This window comes from Euleptes europaea, chromosome 8, assembly GCF_029931775.1.
Source record: "Euleptes europaea isolate rEulEur1 chromosome 8, rEulEur1.hap1, whole genome shotgun sequence".
In the NCBI taxonomy this organism is placed as follows: domain Eukaryota; kingdom Metazoa; phylum Chordata; class Lepidosauria; order Squamata; family Sphaerodactylidae; genus Euleptes; species Euleptes europaea.
In genome coordinates this window covers 22,717,114-22,741,962 of record NC_079319.1, presented here as the reverse complement: position 1 = coordinate 22,741,962, position 24,849 = coordinate 22,717,114, and the positions used below count along the sequence as shown (strand labels likewise).

Below are 24,849 nucleotides of genomic sequence, written 5' to 3'. Positions count from 1 at the left end.
AGGCTGTACTGGAGATCATGGGACCTCCATGGACAAAAGCTATATGGACCGGGGGCTGTAGAATGGAAGGGAATTGGGTGAGATTGTGTGGAAAAGATGGCTGGATTTTTCTAGACTGGATTTCAGTTTTACATAATTACATTTCACCATGCTTTTGCTGCATTTTATGGCCCCTTAACTTTGCAGTTCGTTTATTTTTAATATCTCCCTACATCAAATGATTGATAGGGAGGATTCACTCATGAAGAAGCCCATGAAAGTTTATCCTGGAATAAAATGTTGCTAGTTGTTATGGTGATAGGAAGAAAGTTGATTCCTTTGAAATGTGGTGTTGGAGGAGAGTGTTACGGATACGGTGGACTGCCAAAAACAAACAAACAAACAAAACAAAACAAATCAGTGGGCTATAGATCAAATGAAGCCTGAACTGACTCTAGAAGTTAAAATGACTAAACTGAGGCTATCGTACTTTGGTCACATTAAGAGAAGTCAAGAGTCACTGGATAAGAAAATCATGCTAGGAAAAGTTGAAGGCAGAAGGAAAAGAGGAAGACCTAACAAGAGATGGATTGACTCTATAAAGGAAGCCACGGCCCACAATTTGCAAGACCTGAGCAAGGCTGTCAAAGATAGGATGTTTTGGAGGACATTGATTCATAGGGTCACCATGAGTCAGAAGCAACTTGACGGCACTTAACACGCACACACAGTTATGGTGCTACAAGACTTCTGTTTATTTTTACACCATCAAATAACTGAAAAAAAGTTTAGAGTAGAACAACAGAATGATTGAAAAGCTTCTGGAATTGACTACTGAAGACAGATTAGACATTCACTGAACTGTGTAATTTGATAAATTAGCTATTAAAAGGAGTACAATAAGTTGTCTGTAAATATATGAGGAGTGTAAACAAGGAGGATAGGGAAGTTATTTTATATGGTACAAAACGAAATTGGGGGGAAATGAACTGAGCTTTTAGAAACAATTTCATGATGCCCAGTAGATTAACGATTGAAGAATAATTCTCAGTAAACTGATTTAAACATATGTATTTGACATTGAACAAAGTAAACAATACAGGTATGATACTATGTTTGCAATGGTAAGAGCACTAGCGCTTATAGGATAAGCTACATCCTACTGTATCATGTGGTAACATTCTATTTATAACTCCCCATGTTAGTAAAGTTGATATTTTGTATGCAGATTTATAAGCCACGTAGATGGGAGAAGGAGGGGGACAAAAGTAATCCTGCATTGTATGTGGGAGAACGCATACCTAGATCATGCAGAAATATTTTTGACTGTGAACCAAAACCACCTTTCAGCCTCCAGCCTCCACAACCTTCAGGGACCAACAAGCTTTAGTTGGAGAGAAGTGTGCAGATCTCCTAGCCAGTCACTCACAGCAGGAGTCAGTTCAGGTCCTGCCTCAGGGAGAGGGCAGAGGAGGTTGCCTCAGGGAGAGGGCAGTGACAGCTCTGGTGTGGCTCAGCAAAAGAGCAGACAGAGTGAAGGGAAGCTCTGCCTGGTAGTGTTGCAGAGTGGTTTAGCTTGACCTCTGGGAGATAATAGACTATCCGATTGTAAGGCCTGTCTCTGGTAATGAGCAGACCCAATACCGTTTAGTCTGACTCTTGGGAAAGGGCAGGCTGGTGTGGAATCCTGTGTGTGAGGTAGGATCCCACCTAGTGGCTGGTCAGTAAACATCTGTTTGGACTATCTTCAGAGAAACTTATCATATTTTACCGTGTCCTTTCTACAAGAAGCTCATGATGGCATAGTGTTCACCCTTCCATTTCTGAATCCTCACAACAAGCCTGTGAGTAGGTTAAATTGAGACAAAAGAGGCCACGGTCATCTACTCAGTTTCTTAGCTGACTCTGGAGGAAAAAAGAATTAGAGAGTGGATAAATTTTCAAGGATACAAAGAAACCCCCGCACTTCCTTTGTCTGTGTTTGATTTTTAACATCTGATTTTCTCCTCTGAACCTCAGTAGGGTGAAAGAAAATAACTAGAGTTATGTTGTCTAATTTGTAAATAAATGCAGTCAGATTGTTCCATGAAGTTTACTTCATAAACAAAAGATGTGTTATTTACTTCATTTCTAAGGCCTGTATATACATGCCTTGATTAATAAACACACACAAAAAAACTGTCTTACTTTGGTCTGTGATTTGTTTATGCCTTCAAGGGGTTAATCACAGTGGGTAATGCAAACTGAAGCCCTAGGTTAATTGGACCTTTTGTTATCTGAATCTTTCATCTCAGGATAAATTATCATGTAAACAATAGCATGATCATTAACTCTAGGTTAATGATCATAGGTGTGTGTGGAGTTCAGGATTCAGTATAAATGTATGATGAGGAAAAGTGTATTTATAGAATGCTCAGGGATCCCTGCCCAGGTAAACAGCTGTAGTGGTCTCTGTATAGCAGACCTGAAGTTGCTGTGCAGTGCCTTGTAAACAAAACCTTGCAGCTGAGTTTGAGGAGTGCATTTAAAGAACTAATAGGTCCAATAAAGATGTAATTTCATCTTTTCTGTGACTCTCATTCTGTGGGAGAAACGCAGCTAAGAGCATCCTTATCTTATAATTGGAAACATTTGAGTTTTTCCTACCATTATTATTATTTGTAATTGTGTTTCACTTGTTTTGTGTGTGTGTGTGAGAGAGAGAGAGGGAGATTTTACATGTTACAGTTTTCTGTGGGAAAATTCTACCAATTACTGAAAATTAAAAATCTTGCTGCAATCTTGTGATTTTGGTTTAATTATATTAAAACACAGCATTCTCAAATCTTTGGAAAATTCTAAATTATGTGATATTTGTTTTTGCAGGCCCTGATCACCTTCCTCCAATGTAAAGTGTTTTTTTTTTAATGCTTGGAAGATAAACAGCTTTCTAAACTTTGCAGTTTGCCCACCCTAACAATACTATCCTAAGCTGAGATGCGTGTATGTGTAAAGTACCGTCAAGTTGCAGCCGACTTATGGCAACTCAGTAGGGTTACCTATCTGCTTCTAAATCAATTGAAGTCAACTGATGTAGAAGGGGGTAGCACTGTGTAATACTGTGTAGGACTGCACTGTAAACCTCTTAAAAATTAAGGGGTTCTGATTTCCCCGCATTATTACCTATTGGCAAAATATATGTGTTCAAGGCTTCATTTCTTAGCTGGTCTGGAAGTGGTTAGATATTTATTTAAGTTATTTACTTACGTTGTACGTAGTCCATCTTTCTCACTGAGACTCAAGGCAGATTACACAGCGTAAGTCAATGCAGTTAGCAGGATGATACATTTAACAAGAAATCGAATAGGACTTCATTGCAGATATTTGAAATGGTGTTATTGTCTGAACAAAACATAGGTATGACATGTCAAACAATGCAGAACATAGTACAGATTGAGTATCTCTTATCTGAAATGCTTGGCACCAGAAGTGTTCCAGATTTTGGATTTTTTCAAAAAATAAATACTTAATGGCGGGAGAGCTGGAAGGGTGCTTGAATGGGGGGGGCGTTGCTTCTAGGTAAAAGTTGAGGCAGAGAGCGAAGTGCTGTTGAGCCGGGAGGCAGAGAACCTGCCTGTGTCCTGACTCATCGTTCTCTACATCCTCTTCTGAGCTTCCTGCTACTGGCCCTGGCTTCCTGGGGTGGGGGTGTCAGATATGCTGCAGACAGGGGAGGGTGGGAGGCATTTCCTCCTTCCCTCTGTTGCCCTCTCCTTCACTCTCATCTTGTCGCAGATGCTGGTAGGTTTGGGAGGCTGCGCCGCGCCAGGTCCAGGGGTTGGGGGGGTGTATCAGGCACCTTCTTGTCGGCTGGCCCTGGTGATGGGGGTTGTTCTGCGGCTGCAGGTAGTCCCATGGCCTGTGCCCTGCCCGGGCTTTGGGCCCCCTCCACCGGTCTTATCACGTCACTAGGGTCTTGGGATGTGTCCCGGCTGGGTGGCAGGTCGTCTAGGGCTTTTCCTGCGCCTGCAAAAACAGTCTGCAAACACTTTCGGTATTTGGAATACTTTGGTTATTGGATTTCCGGATACAGGATACTCAACCTGTATTACATGAGTAGAAACACAATGGATTTTCTGGATGAGTCTGTTATGATGTAGCCCTATTTTTCAGTCACACACTCTCAGTCTAATTTACCCTACAAGGTTGTTGTGAGGATAAAATAGAGGGGAGGAGAACAATATAAGCAGCTTTGGGTCTACATGGTGGAGAAAGGCAGGGTATAAATGAAGTAAATAACTAATAAATATGGGTGAGGAAGTGAAAAGTAGGTTGGTTGGTAAGTGAGAAGGAGAAATGGAAGCAGGGAAAGGTGAGGATGCAAGGACTGCCAGGAGGAGGAAAAGAAGAAATAATGCTGTGAGGGAGATACAGGGTACAGTGAACTACCCCCTGCAAATCCTTGAGGATTCTCCACTGTGCAACTGGGTCCAGTTTGGCAGCCAGCCCTCTGCAATTGGGCTCGGGCTGGTGGCTGGCACCATGCAGCTGGGCATGGTTTGGCGGCCAGTGCTGCACCACACAGCATGTCCTGGTAGCCAGCACTGCACAGTTGGACCTGGTCCAGTCTGGCCACTGGTACTGTGCAGAGTTTTCCCATGGAGGAGCTGCTGGGGGAAGGGAGGGATGGAAAGCTGAAGATAGATGGGCAGATAAAGGTAGTTTGACTGGTGGGTGGGAAGGAGAGAAGGAAGGATGAAACGGAGAAAAGCTATAGGGGCTTTCAGGGAAGGGAAAGATAAAATAGTGGGGGAGGAGAAAATGAGATCCCCCCTCCCGCTGGTCCCTCTGTGTCCCTTGCTTGTTGTTTATATAATTTAATTAAAAGATCTGTGGCTGACAAATGGATTGCTCCATATTTTCCCCTGACTCAATGTCTCTTCAGAGTGGAAACCATAGCCACTTCCGACTTTTCCAGAACTTAGTTCTGTAAATGCCTGTCATGAAAGGAATTATAGAAGTGGGTATGTAATCAAAGATTCCTTAATATTGGTTAATTTACCATTTGAGTTTGAACTACCCTCTAACAATCAAGTTGGTGGAAAGGTGGTAAAGGATGGAAATTTCCCATCATTTCATTAATCCTAGCTGAGATACTTACTGGACTGATTCGGGAGGCTAGTCTGAGGCACACTTCCCTTGGAGTAAGCCTACTGAATAAATTGGGACTTAATTCTAAGTCTACTGGTTTACTCACATGAACACTCTCACTATTATTTTTTCTAAGACCTGCTCTAACTTCTCTGTTTTGCAGTTAATGCTTTCCCTCCCCAACATTTTTCACTTCCCAGCTTGTTCTTGCCACTTCTTTTGTCTGTTACCTTCCCTCCACCCTTTCTGTATCTTGCTCTGCATCTTGGACCTCACATTTCCTTCAATATACAAATGTAATGCTAAAAATTGCATTCCATTCCTTGTATACCCCCCCTCTCAATTCTCTACTCTGCCCCAGATAGATATGGCAAAATAACCCCATATTGGTAGCGCTGTTGGGGTATTCTTGAATGTTGGGGTTTTTAATGACATTTAAAATTGATGTAGTATGTGTGTAGTTTGACCAGTATGGTCTCTACCCCAACCTCCACCTGCCAAATAGGCCCTGACTGGCTTCTGAAAGCAGTAATTCCAGATGAGGCTTGAGATAAGCAGGAAAAAATAGTAACTCTTATTAACTTGGATGTAATAAGCTTGTTCCAAAAAAAAGACTTGGAACTATATAAATATAACATAGCATTTGCTCAGTTCACAAAGTTAAAACATTACAGTTAACAAGGTAGGAGTGCAGAGAATAGCTGTCAGCCAAGCTTTAGTGAATGTTTGACCTTTCCCCAACCTTAGGAACCTCACAATATGTGTGAGTTCCTTCTAGAAATTCCAATAACTTAGCCTGCTATCCCTGAAAACCAGGCTATGAGACAGCACAGTCTCCTTTTTTAAGTGTTCAGTGAGATTATCTGAGACATACAAGAAGAAGAGTTGGTTTTTATATGCCAACGTTCTCTACAACTTAAGGGAGACACAAACCGGCTTATAATCACCTTTCCTTCCCCTCCCCACAACAGACACCCTGTGAGGTAGGTGAGGCTGAGAGAGCTCTTAATAGAACTGTAACTTGCCCAAGGTCACCCAGCTGGCTTTGTGTGTAGTAGGAGTGGGGAAACAAATCCAGTTCACCAGATTAGCGTCCACTGCTCATGTGGAGGAGTGGGGAATGAAACCCGGTTCTCCAGATCAGACTCCACCGCTCCAAACCACCGCTCTTAACCACTACACCACGCTGGTGTCCTGAGAAAGGAGTTCTTCCCACCTACTCTTCTGAAGGCTCAAGCTCTATCTGAAAACATTCACTGTTTTCACCTTACTCTCAAACCAGTCTCTGAGACAGTATCTCTCCAACCTAACACTCTGGAGACACAAGCCCTATCTGACAAGATTTGACAGTATAACAGATTTTTATCTTTCACTCTCCCCTCCCATCTGGCCCCTTCTGCCATCCATAGGCCCTCAGTGGCTATTACTTACTCTGCACATACACCAAACAAGAATACAGGGTGACTAACACTAGGGACAGGACCTTTGCCTGTTTGTCAGAGGGGAGCACTAGGTGAACAATATTCTGGGGGCTTTCAGAGCCTGTAGACCTGGAGAAACCATATGATTTGTTTCCATGTGACACTTGGCATGGATCTTGCCTGGGAGGGTGTGAAATAATTTTTGGTCTAGGATCCCATGATGGCTCTCAATAGCCCTAACTCCTCTGTGTGCTCTTCTTTTCTTATCTCTTCCCATTTACTGGTTGCCAGCTTCCCCACCCTCTCTCCAGATATAACCTGCCTTTCTTTTTCCTCTGTACCCATGTCCTCTTTGGTCAAATACACTTCTCGAGAAAGTAATGCTTTCTCTGAACATATTTGATCTGCAAAGGCTGTTCTTGAACACTAATATGGAAATGATTAGATGCCATCAGTGGAATTAGGGATAAGGATCCCAGTGGATCATGCAACGTTATACCCACATTTCAGAACTATACTTCTTTTTTAACTGCTATAAACTGCTGTAAGAACTTGGTCTAAGCGGTTAGGGGAAAAAAGGTAATGAAAGGAAGTTTTATCAAGACCCCTTGATATTATTCAAGAGATACAAGTATTGAAAGTTAAGTTCTAAACTACTTAAACACTGAAAGGCTTTTGAGAAGTTTATACACAAGCCCAGTTAATTCTGTAATGCACCAAAGTGCCAAAAGATTGAGCAAGGATGAATGTTAATCCACTTTCATAAAATCAAAGGTTCATTTTTTTTTTTACTGTAAAGAAATAATTTGAATAAAATTTGACCCTTTCTTCAATAGTCTGTGGGTCAAATTGAACCCACCATTAAAATTCTCTAATATCTTTCTTGTATTAGCATTTCAAACCTCAATTTAAATATTCACAGAGCTCTTTTTAATAAACTTAACAAAATTCAGGTAATTTCCTTCAACTTTCTTGATTGAAGGAAGGCAGTGGGTAGAGATATAAAAAAGATGTACAGCTACGAGCAAAACCTGAAATCAATTATATATAAAAATAACATAACACATGGAATGAAATTAATCAAAAGGAAAAAATTTCCTACTATATGATTCTCTGGTCTGCTACCTGCAGGCAAGGAACCTAAATGGAAAAAAAAATCAACATTCTTCTCTCAGATAAGGGGAAAATTAATAAAAATGTTTCCTTCCTACAGATCCCCTGATGCAACTCATGTTAAAAGTGAGTGGCTGCAGGAAGAACTTGCTCATTTTAAATAGCTCCCATTTTCTTTGGCTGCAGAAAAATAGTTTTGCCTTGCTGTTAAGCCTAATTACACTGAGTTCATTGAATGTGAAGTACCCAAAATAGCTCTCCTATTTCTTGTTAAAACACTGTAAACCAACCTGTAAAGGTTTCGTCTGGATCCAATTCAGAATGGGCTCAAGAAAATAATTTAATTTCAAAATAACTCAGCAAGAAATATCTCTTTCCGACATTTAGATTCCCTTGGGCTCCCAAAGTATGTTAATTGGGCACACAATGGGGGTCTCCTCATCAAAACGCCTGTTGTTGGCCCTCCAGTGGCATCACCGTTAAGCTCTAAAAACTGCTACAAGACCCTGCCATGCGCCTTCACTGCTGTCACTAGGCGAAGGTCAGTACAGGCATAACTCGCTTTGTTGTGCTTCGCTTTACTGCGCTTGCAGATAATACATTTCCTACAAATTAAAGGTTTGTGGCAACCCTGCATTGAGCAAGTCCATTGGCGCCATTTTTCCTCCAGCATGTGCTCACTTTATGTCTCTGTGTCACATTTTTAGCAATACAGTATTTTTAACTAAGGTATGTACGCTTTTTTTAAAGACATAATGCTACCGCACATGTAATAGTCTACAGTATAGTATAAATATAACTTTTATATGTACTGGGAAACCAAGAGGTTTGTGTGATTTGCTTTGTCTGTATAGCTCAGAGAAAAGGGAAGGGAGCAATAGTGAGTGCACATATAGGTAGGGGGCAAAACAAGCCCATTTTGAGCCACTCCCACACTTCAAAGGTCCTGATTTAGTTCAAAATTCCAAAACCACAGTTTGAGCCCCGCCCCACCCAACTAGTTCCTTCGTTTACAGGAACAGCTTTCAGTAATCATTCCAGAATATTTATGGATAAAGCTTTCACTTCATTATATTTGTAGGACCGATGAGTTAGGTGGGTATAGCTTGCTTTCGAATAGGCATGAAAAGACTTGGATAGGCTTTTGGATAAACCTGTAGAACTTGGAATTCTAAATATATTTCATGCTAGTATTATTTTGTTACCAGGCAGTAAATGAACATGAACTCATGAAAAAAAAACCAGCTCTTTGAAATTTGACAGAACTGTTCTGGAGTTGTATATTAGGAATACTGGTGGTTTTGATAATGGGTAACAAAGAGGCACTAGCTGTATAACTTCCCCATTCCATAGTAATTTTAGTTATTTAAGTGAGTGTTTATCACAAATTCAGCAAAAGAAATCCAACTGTAGACAATTTGAGGTTTCTACATACTCAGTGAACAGGAAGTATTAAAAAGGAAGATAGCCCTCCCTGCCCATAGTTTGATTAGGAGTGTGCATTCATAATTTCCTTTTGAATGTGGGCGGCAGGTGACATTCAGTTCAAAAAGTAGGAGCAAGTGGGATGTTGCCTCCTCCATCAGAGAAAATGGGCCACTCAGACAACTAAGAACTTATGGTATCCTGGAGGGGAATATTTGTATGGGGAAGGGGCTTTCCCAATTGTTTATCCCCACTCCATGAATCCTCATGAGTCCCTACCAGCTTACTGCTGTATAGATTTATTGTTCCAGTGCCTGCTCAGTTTCAGCATTTCATTGCTCAAATACTTGGGTATTTGAGCAATGAGGCCAAGAAGGGGCTGCACTGGTGTTGGGGCCCCGTGCGCTGGCATCCGAGCTACTTACGCCGCCGTGAGGGGCCCCAACGGCTGGGAGGCCCGGATGCTGGTCTCCTGGTGCTGCTGCAGCAGTGCCACCTAGGGATGCTGGCTGGGCCTTCTGCCAGCATCCCACCAGTGTAAAGGCCAGCACTGGCATTCTGGGGGCTGTCCCGGGAGGCATTCCCAGGGTGTGCCTGGGGGCGGAGCTGTCCGCTTTTGGCCCCGGATGCCGGCGCCAAGAATGGTGGTGCTGTGACTGCTATTTTGCAGGAGCAGCTTTGCTATTCTCCTTGGGGCATTTTGCCCCATTTAAACTTTTAAAAGCCCCCAAAAGGCTTTTTTAAGGCTTTCAGCGACCGGGAAACAGGTTAAGAGGCACCGTGGCGGAACCTCATCCACACCGTCCCCTGCTGCCAAAAACGTAGGAATGGGCAGTTAGGCAAGTAGCACTTCAGTTTCCCATCAAAAATAGGGGTTTAGTAGTAATATTGTCCTGTATCTGTGTATGGAAGACTTTTGATGTATGATACACAATTTTGTCACTTTCCTCCTTCCACTGCAGTCCAAAACAATCCCTAGAAATTCTGTTCCTGGGGTCCACTGTCACTGAAAGTCAACAAGTGGTCTGCAGTTGACTTAAATGGAGTATGTTTTTGCCATTGATCTTGTTCTCCAGTTATTCAAGTACAGTATGAAAACAGTAAACACTTGTTTGCAAAGTTACACATCATTTTGGAGACCCAGTTGTTCCTACCAAATAAAAGAGTTTTGTCTTTTTTAGAAGTTTATCAGTAGGGTTGCCAACCTCCAGGTACTAGCTGGAGATCTCCTGGTGTTACAACTGATCTTCAGCCAATAGAGATAAGTTCACCTGGAGAAAATGGACCCTTTGGCAGTTGGACTCTATGGCATTGAAGTCCCTCTCCTCCCCAAACCCCACCCTCCCCAAAAATCTCCAAGTATTTCTCTACCTGGAGATGGCAACCCTAATTATCAGACTCTAGTGTGCAGTTTCCCTAGACCACAGTTTTATATACTATTGCATAGATATTATTTTGGTACAGTATTATTGGTTTTCTTAAAGGCCCCCTTGAGGATGCTGTTGAGGATGAAGAGGAAGAGTGTCTATCTGAAGAAAATGACACTATCTCCAAAGAAGATTTTCCTCTTGAGGGAACCTTTTCTGCAGAGTTTGAACCTGGGAATCTGAGTTGTGAAGAAGTGGAATACTTTTGTAATAAAGGTAATGCATTGTGTAATTCAAAACCTGTTTTTAATACTCAACTTGTAATGCAGTGTTTTCAGGAGCTGAGTGTGTGATGTGTCAATCCTCCTTTTTATAGGTTGTTAATTTAGGATTAAAGAGAAGGTCTTTCCAGAGTTCAGTAAAACCAGTATCAGCTTTTGTCTGGATTTGGCTCCAGATCATTCAGTTCGGATTCTAACCATCAAAAACTGATTTAAGCTAGTTTAGAGAAGTATTATCTCATTGAAAAATGGAACCCACAGGAGACATCTCTCAGCAGTCTATCATTTGGCTTTTTCATTTCTCACAAACATTGCCCATCTGAAATCCTGATTCTTACCTTCCTTTTGTGAATGCCTACAAGGAAAATTCAGCATGCAAGGTCTTATCCAAAAGGAGGTAAATGCACTGTTATTCTGTTAAAGAAGCACCTGAACGCACAGTAATCCATACTGCATATGTACTAGTAGTCAGGGCTTTTCAGAAAAGAAATGGAATGAGCTTGGACATGCCCAAAACATAGTATTTTTTTTTTGCATGTGTATCTATTTAGAAAGGTACCAAAAAGTAGTGAAGAGCTTTATTTGCTTCTGTTCTCTTGAAAAAGTGTGTGCCCATGTTCGTATGATATTATCTATGTATGCCATAGATGAGGAGCCCCGTGGCGCAGAGTGGTAGACTGCAGTACTGCAGTCAAAAGCTCTGCTCATGACCTGAGTTCGATCCCAACGGAAGTTGGTTTCAGGTAGCCGGCTCAAGGTTTACTCAGCCTTCCATCCTTCCGAGGTCGGTAAAATGAGTACCCAGCTTGACTGGGGTTAAAAGGAAGATGATTGGGGAAGGCACTGGCAAACCATCCCGCAAACAAAGTCTGCCTAGAAAACGTTGGGATGTGACGTCACCCCCATGGGTCAGGAATGACCCGGCGCTTGCACAGGGGACCTTTACCTTTAAGTAAGTAAATAGAAGTTCTACTGCCTTAAGCACAATACCCCTTAGATTAATGTACTACAGGCAGTATGGTGCAGTGGTTAAGAGCAGTGGTTTGGAGCAGTGGACTGATCTGGAGAACCGGGTTTGATTCCCCACTCCTCCACATGAGCGTCGGAGGCTAATCTGGTGAACTGGGTTTGTTTCCCCACTCCTACACATGAAGCCAGCTGAGTGACCTTGGGCTAGGCTCTTAGAGCTCTCTCAGCCCCACCTACCTCACAGGGTGTCTGTTGTGGGGAGGGGAAGGTGATTGTAAGCTGGTTTGATTCTTCCTTAAGTGGTAGAGAAAGTTGGCATATAAAAACAAACTCTTCTACTTCTTCTACTTCTACATTTTCTCATGATGCTAGGCTGCTAATCAAAGAAATTGGAACTTGCTTTTAGAGTTTTCACTGTTTGGTTTCCCCTTTTTTGAGCCCAGCAGAGGCTTGTCCTACTGGTTGCAGAAGCTGCTGTGGTGAACACAAAAAAGGAAGTCAGTCACTACTACACCCATGTAATGTGTAAATGGCTTCTTTTAATCATGACCCTGGATATTCTGAAAAATCAGATTCCTGTTAAATTAAATTAGATTGCTGTTAATTAAATCAAGAAGTAAAACTTTGATTTAAAGTTCCTGTTGCTCATCTTTTCACAAAGCAAGAATTCTGTAATGACATCAAAAAACACCTTTTCTTCTGATTTCTTGATACTCATCGTTGCAAGTCCTATGTATAGCAGTATTAATAAAAGAACTTATCATACTGTCCTTTGCTGGCACTGTCAGTAGTGAAGTTTTTAACAGATATTTTGAAGGATGAAAGAATACATAAACATCCTAATCACTTTCAAACTGAAGCAGCGTGTTAAAAGAAGCAGTTTGAAGTACATAGAAGCCCTGTCTTAGAAAAAGGGAGAGCAGGAAAGGATAAGGTCATTTATACCTTAGGGAAGCTTTTGGAGTTGATAAGGGATTACAAAATTCTTAAAGGAGCCCTGGAAAAGTCATGCGAGGTTGCACTGGATCGTTCTATTTCCATGATAACTGCATTAGGACTTATATACTACTGCCAAGTTTCTAGAGCTGATTTATTGGTTCCCAATGACCAATGTATATTTTCTGGCTAGTTCTCTGAAGTGATAAGGAAGCTAGGTGATTACAGGTGGTAGTAACCCTGTGAATTCTTAACCTTCAAAAGAGAAGAAAGCCAATTTCACCTGCCTTTCCCATAACAAAAGCATTGGCAGGCTCCACTTTCGCATTAGCCAGATGGGCATTAGAAGCGACAAGCATAGACCCATGAGGAACTCACGTGTGAGTGAGAGGGTTCTTGGGTGCAGAAATGGCTTTCACCTCTCCTCCATTTGCCTGAGCTTCACGGTGGGGTGCGTGTGTGGCAGCATTAGTGGCTTCCTCTGTGGCTGCCTCATTGTTAAGCTCCTTAGAAGATGATACCATCAACCATAATATTTCTGGTTAATTCATCTGAAATGGGGATCAAAGGTATCATGCTATGATAGCTTGGCTCTAGCAGAAAGAACGCATGAGTCGGTGTGTTAGGAACAACTCCTCAGTCCCATGGCACTTGCATTATGAAGTTTCATAATGTTCAATTTTCCCCTATGCCAGGTGTCGGCAAACTCATTAGTCAAAAGAGCCAAATATCAACAGTACAACGATTGAGATTTCTTTTGAGAGCCAAATTTCTTAAACTTAAACTATATAGGTAGGTACACTGTTTATTAACTTAATAAACTTTAATTAAAGTTTTAAGTCTTAATTAAACTATAGGTACACTGAATAAAACTTGATATCATACTTAATAGTGATCTTATTGTTAAAAATTAAATTGTAAGTCCCTGCCATTTCCCCCTCCCCGTCTGGAGGCCTGGTCTACCGCCATAAAAGCCTATTGGTAGACCTGGCCTCTAACTGAGTCCCATTGGGAGGCCAGGTCTACCCATTGGCTTTCTTGGCAGTAGTACTGGCCTCCGGAGGCCCATAGAAGCCAATTGGTAGACCTGGCTTCTGAAGGGGGACTTTTTCCCCTCCTCGGAGTCCAGGTCTACCGCCAGACAGCCAGTGGGTAGACATGGCCTTCCAATGGGACTCAGCCGGAGGCCAGGTCTACCAAAGGAAGCCCGCTCCGCCCAACAGCTGATAGGCGGGCGGGGGTGCAGGAACCACCGAGCCGCCCGCCCAGCAATCGCGCGGCTAGAGGGGAAGGGAGGCTTTAGCCTCCCAACCATTGAGGGCAAGGAAAAGGGGGACCTGGCCATTCTCCACGGGGGGGGGGGGGAGAGACAGCGCGCCCGCTCGCCTGCTCTCTTGCGCTCGCTCTCGGGCGCGCCTGCTCCGCAGCCCGGCTGCCGGCGCGAGCTGGCGCAAGAGCAGGGGCTCCGAACCAAGTTCGGAGAGCCACACTCAACGGGCCAAAGAGCCGCATGCGGCTCGGGAGCCGCAGTTTGCAGACTCCTGCCCTATGCTGTTTGATATCTACATGAAGTTTCTGGGATAACTTAGCTGGAGATTTGGAGTGAGGTGTCACTAGGATACTAATGACATCCAGTTCTACTTTCCTTTTTCATTTGAGCGAGGTGAGGCAGTGGACATCTTGAACAAAGTATTTGGACACAGTAATGAGCTGGATAAGGACTAACAAACTGACACACAATCCAGACAAGACTGAGATACTGTTTGTTGATAATATCTGGGAAATGATGTCTGCAGTTGCTGTTTCTATGTTTATGTTATTGATATACTGCACTCTTAAATTAAAATCCACAGCCCCCATTGGATTCTTTTTTATTCCGTTTTTATAATATTGTCTTTTGAGCTGCTCCATAGGGCTCTGATTCTGCAAGAAAATAGGGGTCATGAATGTTTGGTTAACCGTTGTTGGAGTTGATCAGCTGGTATAAAATGTGGTTGTGTTCCTTAAACCCCCTTACTACATATGGGCAATGCCATGCTGGCATATCACCAAGACCCATTTTTCTGATAGCAGTTGTTGAAAGAAGGGTTGTTAACCCATTAACTACATATTTCAGAGAAGCACTTTGTGGGGATCTGGGGGGACTTTGAATGCTTAATTTTCTCTGTCCACCTCCATGGTTCTAGCCAAGACTCGGTCAGCAGAGGCCTTAGATGCAGAGAGGAAGGGGGTTAATCACACCTCCTCCCTTTTCAACTCTTTCCTCTGTAGCCTGGATAAGACCTGGCGCTTCCATCCTTAGCTTCCTGCTCTTGCCTCAGGCTTCCTGGTCTGTGGGTCTCCTTGACAGCCAGGAGTTACCCTGCAGGTTATCACTTGGCAGTCTGGAGGCCAGGAACAGGCAAGACCAGCTGGAGCTGTATCTAGCACCCAAGGGGTGTGGCCTTGTGAACTGGTTGACCCAGCAGTGTTCCCTTCCTTGCCCTTGGTTTAAATAGACTGAGGAAAAGCAACTTCAGCTGTTCTGGAGGCATTTTCTGGAACTCTCCTGGTGAGGCCTCAAATAATCCTTTAGAGAGCTACATCTAGTCTGGTTCCAGAGCAGATGCATGGGTTACTAACCTGGCCCTCCTTTCAGCTACCTCAGTACAAGTCTTTGCTTCTTCTGCTGGGTGACGGTGGGTTTTGGTGGGCTTGTGGGCTGGATCCTGAGCTGGTGCTTAGTTGTCCCAGAATCTGGGGAGACAGAGGAAAGTTCTGGTAGAGAAGCATCAACTGCTGGCTCCTTAGGGGCAGCCTCTGGAGCAGATGGGGCAGCAACATCTACCATGTAGGGGTTGCCCTGAGTTTTTGTTGTTGTTCTCCAGGCTTTGTTTCTGGTCCCCCAGGTTCCTGCTTTTAGGGTTCTTTAAAGGGGCCATTCGGTGATGAATAGGAGTTATGCATTGCCTGGCCTCTTACTGACAGGGTGGCCTTAGGAACAGTTACAGGCCAAAGGTCAGGGCTGGGGACGTGGCCACCTGCTGTGGCTTGGGTAAGTCCAGGAGAAGCTCTGATCTCGGACACATTTGCAGTAATCAAGTTTAAGGGAGCAAGGGATTTCCCTCACTTGTGGAATGTAGTCTCCCAGTTAAGGAATAAAGTGGAGATTCCTGTGTGTGCTTATGTCCTGATGTAGAGTACCTGATGTAGAGCCAGAGTGGTGTAGTGGTTAATAGCGGTGGTTTGGAGCGGTGGAGTCTGATCTGGAGAACCAGGTTTGATTCCCCACTCCTCCACATGTGCAGCGGAGGCTAATCTGGTGAACTGGATTTGTTTCCCCACTCCTACACATGACGCCAGCTGGGTGAACTTGGGCTAGTCACAGCTCTCTTAGAGCTCTCTCGGCCCCACCTACCTCACAGGGCATCTGTTGTGGGGAGGGGAAGGGATGCCCTTAAGTTGTAGAGAAAGTTGGCATATGAAAATCAACTCTGCTTCTTGTTCTTCTTCTTCTGCTGCTGTTGTTGTTGTAAGGGATCTGAAGAGACAGCCATCAGCAATGTTATCTTCCTTTTTTTGTTATCGGTGTTGACATCTGGCGCAAAATTCCCTTTTCCAGAGTGCCCATGTATGGGTTTATGTCATGTGGACAGAGAGACCACATTTACCATTGTCTGAGTGTCTTGGCTGGAGTTTATATACTGCTTCAGCATTGTTGCTGAGTTCAGCATGAGTTGGTATGTTAAGCTTCATTGTGGCTGCGTAGGCATGGCTGGAGATAGTAGGTCTGCCAGTTGTTTTCACTCCTGTTAAACTCAATAAGAGTACTTACACTTGTGCCACTATTTTTTTTTTTTTGCCAAAGCAGCTTTATGCTTACTCTAGTGTTGACAGAGTTTTGGCGGCAGACTAAATGTAAGTTTCGCTTTAAGTAAGTTCCACTTCTGAATCCCGGCAATGTCAGACTGGCACTTGGTTTGTGATGGTATAGCATCTCATTGGTGTTGTACTTGGCTATCTCTGAGATATACTGCCATCCAAAACTGCTGTGAACCGCTTTAGAGTTGCATCCCAAATAAGCTAAATCATGAGATTCTGTTGTACTGGGCTTGAGATTCATAGGAGTACAAGTGTAGTATGGTATTTAGAGTGTCAGACTAGGATCTCAGAGATCCAGGTTGAATGAATCCTCACTCTGCCTTAGAAGCTTACTGGTGACTTTGGGCCAGCAAAGTCAAACTGCCTTCACTGCCCAGTTAAATTCAAACTTCACATCTTGGACTAGTCTCGACCCTATGATAGTATTTATTTTATTTTTTATTTTATTCAGTTTGTACCCTGCTCTATTTTCTGGCCAGGGCCGGGCTGAAAGCAGCTGACAACTTTAGATACATAGATTTCAATAATCAGTAAAAATTATAAGCACTTATATAAAAACAGTTATTTAAAAGAGCCATTAAAGTCTGGTTATACTAATTGGTGTCACTGATAAAATACTAATCCACAGAGAGGTCGGGGAGCAATCAGCTCCCCCATCATAATCAATATTATGGAAACAAGTTTAAAAAGGGGGGGAGAGAAGGAAGGCCAGCTATAATATTAACTGTTGCTGCCCTCAACCATAGGCCTGGCGAATAGCTTGATCTTACAGGCCCTGCAGAACCGCATCAAGTCCCACAGGGCCCTGATCTCACGAGTGAGAGAGGTCCACCGGGTGAGGGCCAAGAAAGCCCTGGCCATGGTTGAGGACAGCTGGACACTCTTCCAGCCAGGGACCACCAGCATGTTGTGATTAGCAGAGTGCAGAGCTCTCTTGGGGGCATACTAAGAGAGGCAGTCCTGTAGGGTCTTATGTCTAGCTGTGGGACCCTCCCCTATAAAAAGACAATCCCAAGTCGATGGAAAGTGTGTCAGGTCTTCCCACTACTTGGATACCCCTGCAGCTGCTTTGCAGGCCCCTCTTTTCTCCTTGACACATTGCTGCCTTGGCCTTCTGCTACATGGACTCCCCAAAATCTTCCACTCCCCATCCCCCTTGGTTCAGGTAGTATCACGCATTTGAATGTCGTCCCTTCCCTCTCCTTGTCTCTTCTCTCATCTGTAGTGTGAGTGTGTATTAGGAAGGAGAGGGTGGTTAATTCAAGGGTTTGTTTTGGTTTGATCCTAGTGGTGTGTGTTTGATTGTTAGGAAATAACTCTTTCATTGAATTGGTTGTTCTTTGTCCCTTTTCCTTTGGGAATAAAACCCCTGTATACGTAGACAAAAGATCCCTTGTTTATTTATTTGTTATATTTCTAGCCCTCCCTCCCTGGCCAAAACCAGGCTTCGGGTGGGGAACAACAGTAAAATCACAACCATACATATAAATATAAATTAAAACATCATAATAAATATACGGACTTCTAAATTATCCAATTAAATTAAAATTGATGGCTAAGGTTGCCAACCTCCAGGTGGTGACAGGAAATCTCCTGCTATTAGAACTGATCTCCAGCTGATAGAGATCAGTTCACCTGGAAAAAATGGCCATTTTGGCAATTGGACTCTATGGCACTGAAGTCTCTCCCCACTCCAAACCTCGCCCTCCTCAGGCTCCACCCCCAAAACCTCCTGCAGGTGGCAAAGAGGGACCTGGCGAGCCTGTTGATAGTACATAACTTGCTATGGTACCCGCTGTGGCTGAAGATATTATAGCCAGGCATGCAGGTCACCCCCTATATGTCAACCAGTTAAACCTAAAGAGGGGGGAAAGGTAGGGAGGTCAGCATTGATTAATCGTCTGCAGCGGCCCTCAGTTGTAGGCCTGGTGGGAAAGCTCTGTTACAGGCCCTGCAGAACTCTTTCAGGTCTCGCAGGGCCCTGATGTCACCAGACAGAGCACTTCCCCAGGCTGCAGCCAGGGCCAAAAAAAGCCCTGGCTCTTGTAGAGGACAGCAGCACACTCCTGGGGCCAGGGACAACCAACAAGTTATTATTAGCTGAACGTTACCCTTCTGGAGACCCTTTTAACAGCTGTCCCCCCTCTGCTTCCCCCCCCCCATTAACAATGTAATTCTAGGTGTTGGCGAAGCTGTAATGCTGGGGGTCTAATTATCGCAAATAAGAGATGAGAAACAGGTTTTGGGATTGGGCATCCTTACTAACCCTTCTGTGTCCCTCTCGGAAGTGAATTTGTCCAGATTGCCTTAACCATATTGAAATATTTGTTGGCACCAAATATTAGCCAATGGGCAGATTCGGACTAAGCTTTCTGACCAGTTTCAAATTCTGATAATAAGGGAACCCTAGTTAGCATTAAGAGCTGTTAACACTAACTACAATGTAATACTTAATGGGAAATGTTGGGGGGGGATTTGTTTGCATGATGGGAAGGGGCCTGGAGAGTGAGCTTGAGATACGGCGTCCTCTCCTGATCTCCTGCCATTGCAACAAGGCCCCAGCAAAGACCTAGCAAAGCTTTTAATGACATATTGTCTGCTGTTGCAATGCTATAGCAATTGGGGGCAGGATTGGCATAAGGCCACTATACCATAATCGCTTTGAGTTCAGTAGTGAGGCCTTTGCAGACTTTTTTTTCTTTTAACTAGCTCTTTAAACTTCTTGCATATAAGAAGCTCAGCTCTTTAAACTTCTTGCATATAACAGTGACATTTCCAGGGTATGCTTGGACCAAGGAGTTCAAAGTGAAGGAATAACCAAAAAAAAAAAAAAAATCCCGAAAAGCCAATATGACTTTGTTTTTTACCTTGCTGGAGGAGCTGTTTGCGCAAATCGTCTATAAGCTTATTGACCTGCATCTTTGACTCCTTGTTTTCTCTGGATTTGGCTGGAGTGTAGACACTGATAGAGCACTGATAGAGGTGATTGAACAGCCCCCAGGTTTGCTTGGCATCAGGCCCCACAACCCCCTCAGGATTGACATTATCTTTCTCTGACAATACTTCATGTTTCCTCGAGCTTATACTTCCTTAATTTTATTATTTATTTTCAGTTCCTTCTGGAGCCTTTATGTAGGTTTTTCCCCCCTCTGAAGGGCACACATTAATTCTTTTTTGGTAAGCATATGTTCTTTTCCTAATGGAGGAAAAAAGAGGAAAGGAATAATAAAAATACTACTTTCCCAACATCTTCAAAGAATCAACAGTACCCACCTCCTAATTAATTCATGCATGTTCGCTCGTAGACGCCTCTTTTGCAAGTATGTCTAGACTATATTCACGATGGGTAGCCATGTTTGTCTGTAGCAGTAGAAAGGAGCAAGAGACCAGTAGCATCTTAAAGCCTAACAAGCTTTCTGGCAGGGTATGAGCTTTCGTGAGCCACAGCTCACTTCTTCAGATACAGAATGAATCTATCTATCCTTAAGTAGAGAAGAGTGAATTAGAACACCCAATGGCAATAGCATGTAAATGTCAAAAGCAAGTAGATGACATTAGCAGGTGTGATTGGATTAGGTGTGATATTGAGAAGGGTCATAGGCATGGGAGAAATCAGCATTGGTAATAAGACAGGAATCCCAGATCCCTATTCAGTCCTGGAGAATGCATTGTCTTGAGCTTCATTATTAGTTATAATTCAGCAGTCTCTCTTTCTAATCGCCTTTTGAAATCCCCTTGTAAGAGAACAGCTGAATGTCCTGGAAGGTTTCTCACTGGTTTCTGAATGTTGTGGTTTCTGATGTCAGAATCTTTAATCTTTATCGCAGGGACTGGTCTGTTTGTCCAGTGTAGGCAATATTCAGTTTGTGATATGAATAACTGTTTGATCCAAAGAAATAATTTATGTACAAGTAAAAGCAATGCATGCCAGCCATAGTATATAGTTTCTGTTGCATTTTTCATTGCATGTTGCCCTCCCAAAGTGGCAAGATTCTCTTTAAAAAGTAGCTTGCCTATTCATAAGCAGTAGATGCTAAAGAAAAAATGTGTACCTTCAGAGAATTATCTGTTTGTATGAGTGTCCCTGAATTCTGCTTTACCGAATAATGTGGTTTGGATTTTGTCTGTGACAGAGAGAGAGAGATGTATTTCAGTATAGCTTCACTGGAGAGCCAGTGTGATGTAGTGATTAGAGCGCTGGACTAGGAGCTGCGAAACCCTGGTTAGAATCTTCACTCTGCCATGGCAGCTTGCTGGATAACCTTGGACCTGTCATATATTCTCAGCCTAACCTACCTCACAGGATTGTTGTGAGGAGGATAAGAGAAAACAATGTAAGCCATTTTGTGTCTCCACTGGGAAGAAAGGCAGGGTTTAAAGGAAGTAAAGAAAAAGCAAATGTCTGTAGTTTCATTTCGGAATGATCAGCATTGAGGCCGGAGAGGAATTCATCTCCAGATCAGTGAGATAATGAATTTGGAAGAAGTTACCCTCTAGAGCAGATGGCATATTTGAGTGACTATCTCATTGTTTGTCCTGTATGGTATTCTGTGAGCTTAATTGGGTAGGGTGATGAATGGGTAGGTGGTGGGTGGTCTTCCCTTTTGGAAGGTCAGGATGACCTAGTTCTCTGCAACTCTACAATTCTGTAGATTTTGTGATTTTATATCAGTATTCTAGAATAATGATGAAGTCCTTAAGCAGTGGGAAATTGTCTCCTTTTTGTGGCAGGACAAAACACAGCATACTTCTTAGTATAGCTTCAATGGTTTGAGGTGTTCTCAGAAGCAAAAACTGTTGGCCATTGTTAGGTGTGATTATGGACTGAACGGATTCTTAGCAGTTCTTATCTTTCTCCTTTAGCACTCACGATCCTATCCTCGATATAATAATCATTAGGGATTGTCGTAATGGCAAAGCTCCTATTGACTTCAGTTGGATCAGACATAGGCTTTGATAAACTAGCAAAATGATTTGCACTGTTCAATGGCCTTATCCTGTCCTAGCTACTCCAGCCGATAGGCGCTCAGTGCAAGGTATTGTAATGAGACCAACATTACAGATAGCATTGCAGTGATGATATTCAAGCATCTGGTGTTAGATATACCATGTAAATGTTTAAGTTTACCCGCGGACCAGAAAAGGAATACTGGTGTGTGTAAATTTTTAAAATGAGCCCCAATATTTAATTAATTGTCAAATGATTCTCTGCATGAAATTCTTTAAAATAAAACTTAACGTGAGGAAAACTCATTTCAGCCTGCACCCTGAGTGTGAACATACCAGGTTTATCAGCTGTGGATTCAACTGGTGGGTCTTCCGAACTGTGAAGAGGGCTGGCTCTCAGGGGTGTTCCGTTTGGGTAGGAAGTCAATGTTGTCCCGAGGTCCAACTGCATTTACTGGAACCGATTTTTGATAGAGACATTTATGCTTCCCTGTGAGGAAAACACTACAGTCCTACTACGGGCAGAGACATAAATGAGCCTGTTAAACCTCTCCTTATCCACATGAACAGCTACAGAGACTTTTGCAGAGCCCTGTCTTTGTTGTGCACCTCAGGGTCAATTGCATGTTACATAGGAGCATCATGATTATATTCCGACAAGTGGGGAGCAGCTATCCCATTCCACCACCTTTGCTTCCTCCCCTCTCCCTCTACTTCTTTCAGTCTCTCCCTCTTTATCCTGCCACCTCTTTTCTTACTCTTTCCTCCATGCTTGCCACTTTCCCTCCCCACCCTATCATTCTTTCTCTTTCTGCCCTCCATCACCCTCCTGGCCTCCACTCTGCTTCCTTTTCATTTCCCCACAGCAGCAGCAGTGGCAACGGCGCTCCCAACCACCCGTCTGCTTCCCCCCCCCCACAGCATCAGTGGTGGCAGCAGCTCTCCCAGAATCACAATGGATCTCTCAACTACAGAGATCTGTTCCCTGTAGGGTTGCCAGCTTCAAGTTGGGAAATTCCTGGAGATTTGGGGGGTGAAGCCTTGGGAGGGTGAGGTTTGAGGAGGAAAACGACCTCTGCAGGTTATAATGCTTTAGACTCCTCCACCCTTCTCCAGGGGAACTGATATCTGTCCAGGGGAACTGATATCTGGAGATCAGTTGTAATTCCGGGTAATCTCCAGCCTTCACTTGTAGGTTGGCGACTATAGCTGCCCTGGAGAAAATGGCTGCATTGGAGAGTGGAATCTATGGCATTATACCCTTTTGAGGTCCCTCTCCTCCTCAAACCCCACTCTCTCCAGTATCCACCCTTCAAATTTCCAAGAATGTTCCAACCTGGAATTAGCAATCCAGTCTCCTTACCACCCATCAGCCAACCTATCTTTATCTACCCCTCTGTCTTAAGCTTTCCGTCTCCTCTCCACCCCACCCCTTGCAGCCTCTGCCTTGGAAAACGACAGTATTTCAATGGGGACCAAATCAGCATATGTTATTCTCCTCTCCTCCTTTATATCTGCACAACAAACCTTTAAGATAGGCTGAAAGCATGTGACCGGTCCAAAATCACCCAGTGAGCTTCTACAGCAAAAATGGGGATTTGAACCTGGGTCTCGCAGACCCTGCTGTGAAGCTGTATACACACCGCTATACCACACTGTCTTTCATAGGAGTTGAAAAGTAGCAAGGAGCCAGGCCTAGGTGAATCATGCAAATCAGATGGCATCAAGTCACTCAGAGGTTGCTTCCAAGCCTCGGTCTGTCAACCTCCAGGTGGGACCTGGAGATCCCCTGGAATTACTACTGAATTCCAGACAACAGAGATCTATCCCCATGGAGAAAATGGCTGCTTTGGTGGGTGAACACTATGGCATTACACCCTGCTGAGGCCTCTCCCCTCCCCAAATCTTGTCCTCTTCAGAATTCGCCACAAAATCTCCAGGAATTTCCGAATCTGGAGCTGGCAACCCTAGCCAGGCCTGGCCCCAACGAGTCCTCCCTTAAAGGCCAAAATAGGCTTGGAAAGGGCCCCTCCCCTGCTTTTTACTCACAGAAACTAAAGCCTAGAATGCTGTGGTTGCCTAGCAACAGCCACTGAGGGAGTCCTCAGTGCTCCTTTTTAGTTTTTGAGTTTTTAAAACCCCTCCAGTGTTTTTTTTAAAGGTTTATAATTTTTCTGCAAACCTGGGGCCCTTTTCAGATTTGTAGAAAGGCATGTCTTGCCCATTCACAGCTCCAGTCATGGGATTTAAGTATCCTCAGATTTGATTGACTTGACTATTGCATGTGTATAAAGTGCTGTCAAGTCACAGCTGACTTATGGCTACCCAGTAGGGTTTTCAAAGCAAGAGACTAACAGAGGTGGTTTGCCATTGCCTTCCTCTGCATAGCGACCCTGGTATTCCTTGGTGGTCTCCAATCCAAATACTAATCAAGGATGATCCTACTTAGCTTCTGAGATCTGACGAGATCAGGCAACAGAAGAGACCCTTAAATTGGAGGAAGGCTCCTTAGACGGGAGGAAGACTGGAGGTATAATATAAATATTTTATTTAATTATGCTTCTACCCCACCCTCCCCTGCTAAGGCTGGGCTCAGAGTGGCTTCTTAATAAATAAATAAATAGATAGATGAATGCATAAACTTTGCTCAGTGGAGTGGTAAGATAGTGGTAGGATCCACTCCAATGATAATGCATCAGTGTGGGCCCAAGGTTCTGGCCAATATGGACATAAGTTTTAAATTTTGTTAAAGAAGCAAAGTTTAAGCTTAGGTTTAGGAAAGAAATATTGAAAATCAAAACTGGGTGTGCTGTAAAACAATGCAGAATTAATATTAACATTTTCAGGTTCAGATACAGATACACCCTTTCAAGTTCTGACTCAAAGTTTTCAAACACTGGTATTTGGCAACAGAGCACTGGCTATCTGTCAGTCCTATAGACTGTGATTGTTCCTTGTTATTATGACAGCTGAAGAGCTGTATGGTTCAAGTATAAAAGCATCAGACTGCTTGTCACAAGTTCTTTTTAAAATGTCACTTTGTATGTAATAAGCACCCACTACTAAATGATAGACGGCAGTCAGGAGAAAATAGCATGAAAATATGGGGTATAAATAGTGCTAAATGTATCCAGCAGAAACCCTGTGATTTCCTCCTCTATCCCTTTTCCTACCATGTTTGTCAGACAAATCTGGGTTTGCCTCTACAAAAAACTTGCATAGATTTTTATTTTAAAATTAAGTAATGGAGTGCCTTGTTAAAATGCTATTATCTAATAGAATATTTGTGTGTTTGTAACTATACTTGTCTGAGTGTTTCTACCTTAGGACTCTCCTTTTAATTCTTTGTAAATTCTATGACTCAATATCAGTGGATGCAGCTCTTTGTAAAGATCTAATGTAGGAAAAGCCCTAAATTTT

General features: G+C 43.3%; 1 protein-coding gene across 2 annotated transcripts in view; it reads left to right on the top strand.

Annotated features, from left to right (window-relative positions):
• The window catches only part of ZFPM2 (zinc finger protein, FOG family member 2), a 378,561-nt gene that overhangs the window by 54,070 nt on the left and 299,642 nt on the right, over positions 1–24,849 (top strand). Inside the window, exon 2 of one of the 2 annotated variants that reach the window (XM_056854875.1) lies at positions 10,553–10,711. The exons of the other annotated variant lie outside the window; for it this stretch is intronic. Within the exon in view, the coding sequence (XP_056710853.1) occupies positions 10,553–10,711 (159 nt within the window). The remainder of the gene's footprint in view (positions 1–10,552; positions 10,712–24,849) is intronic. 2 annotated transcript variants of the gene reach the window in all.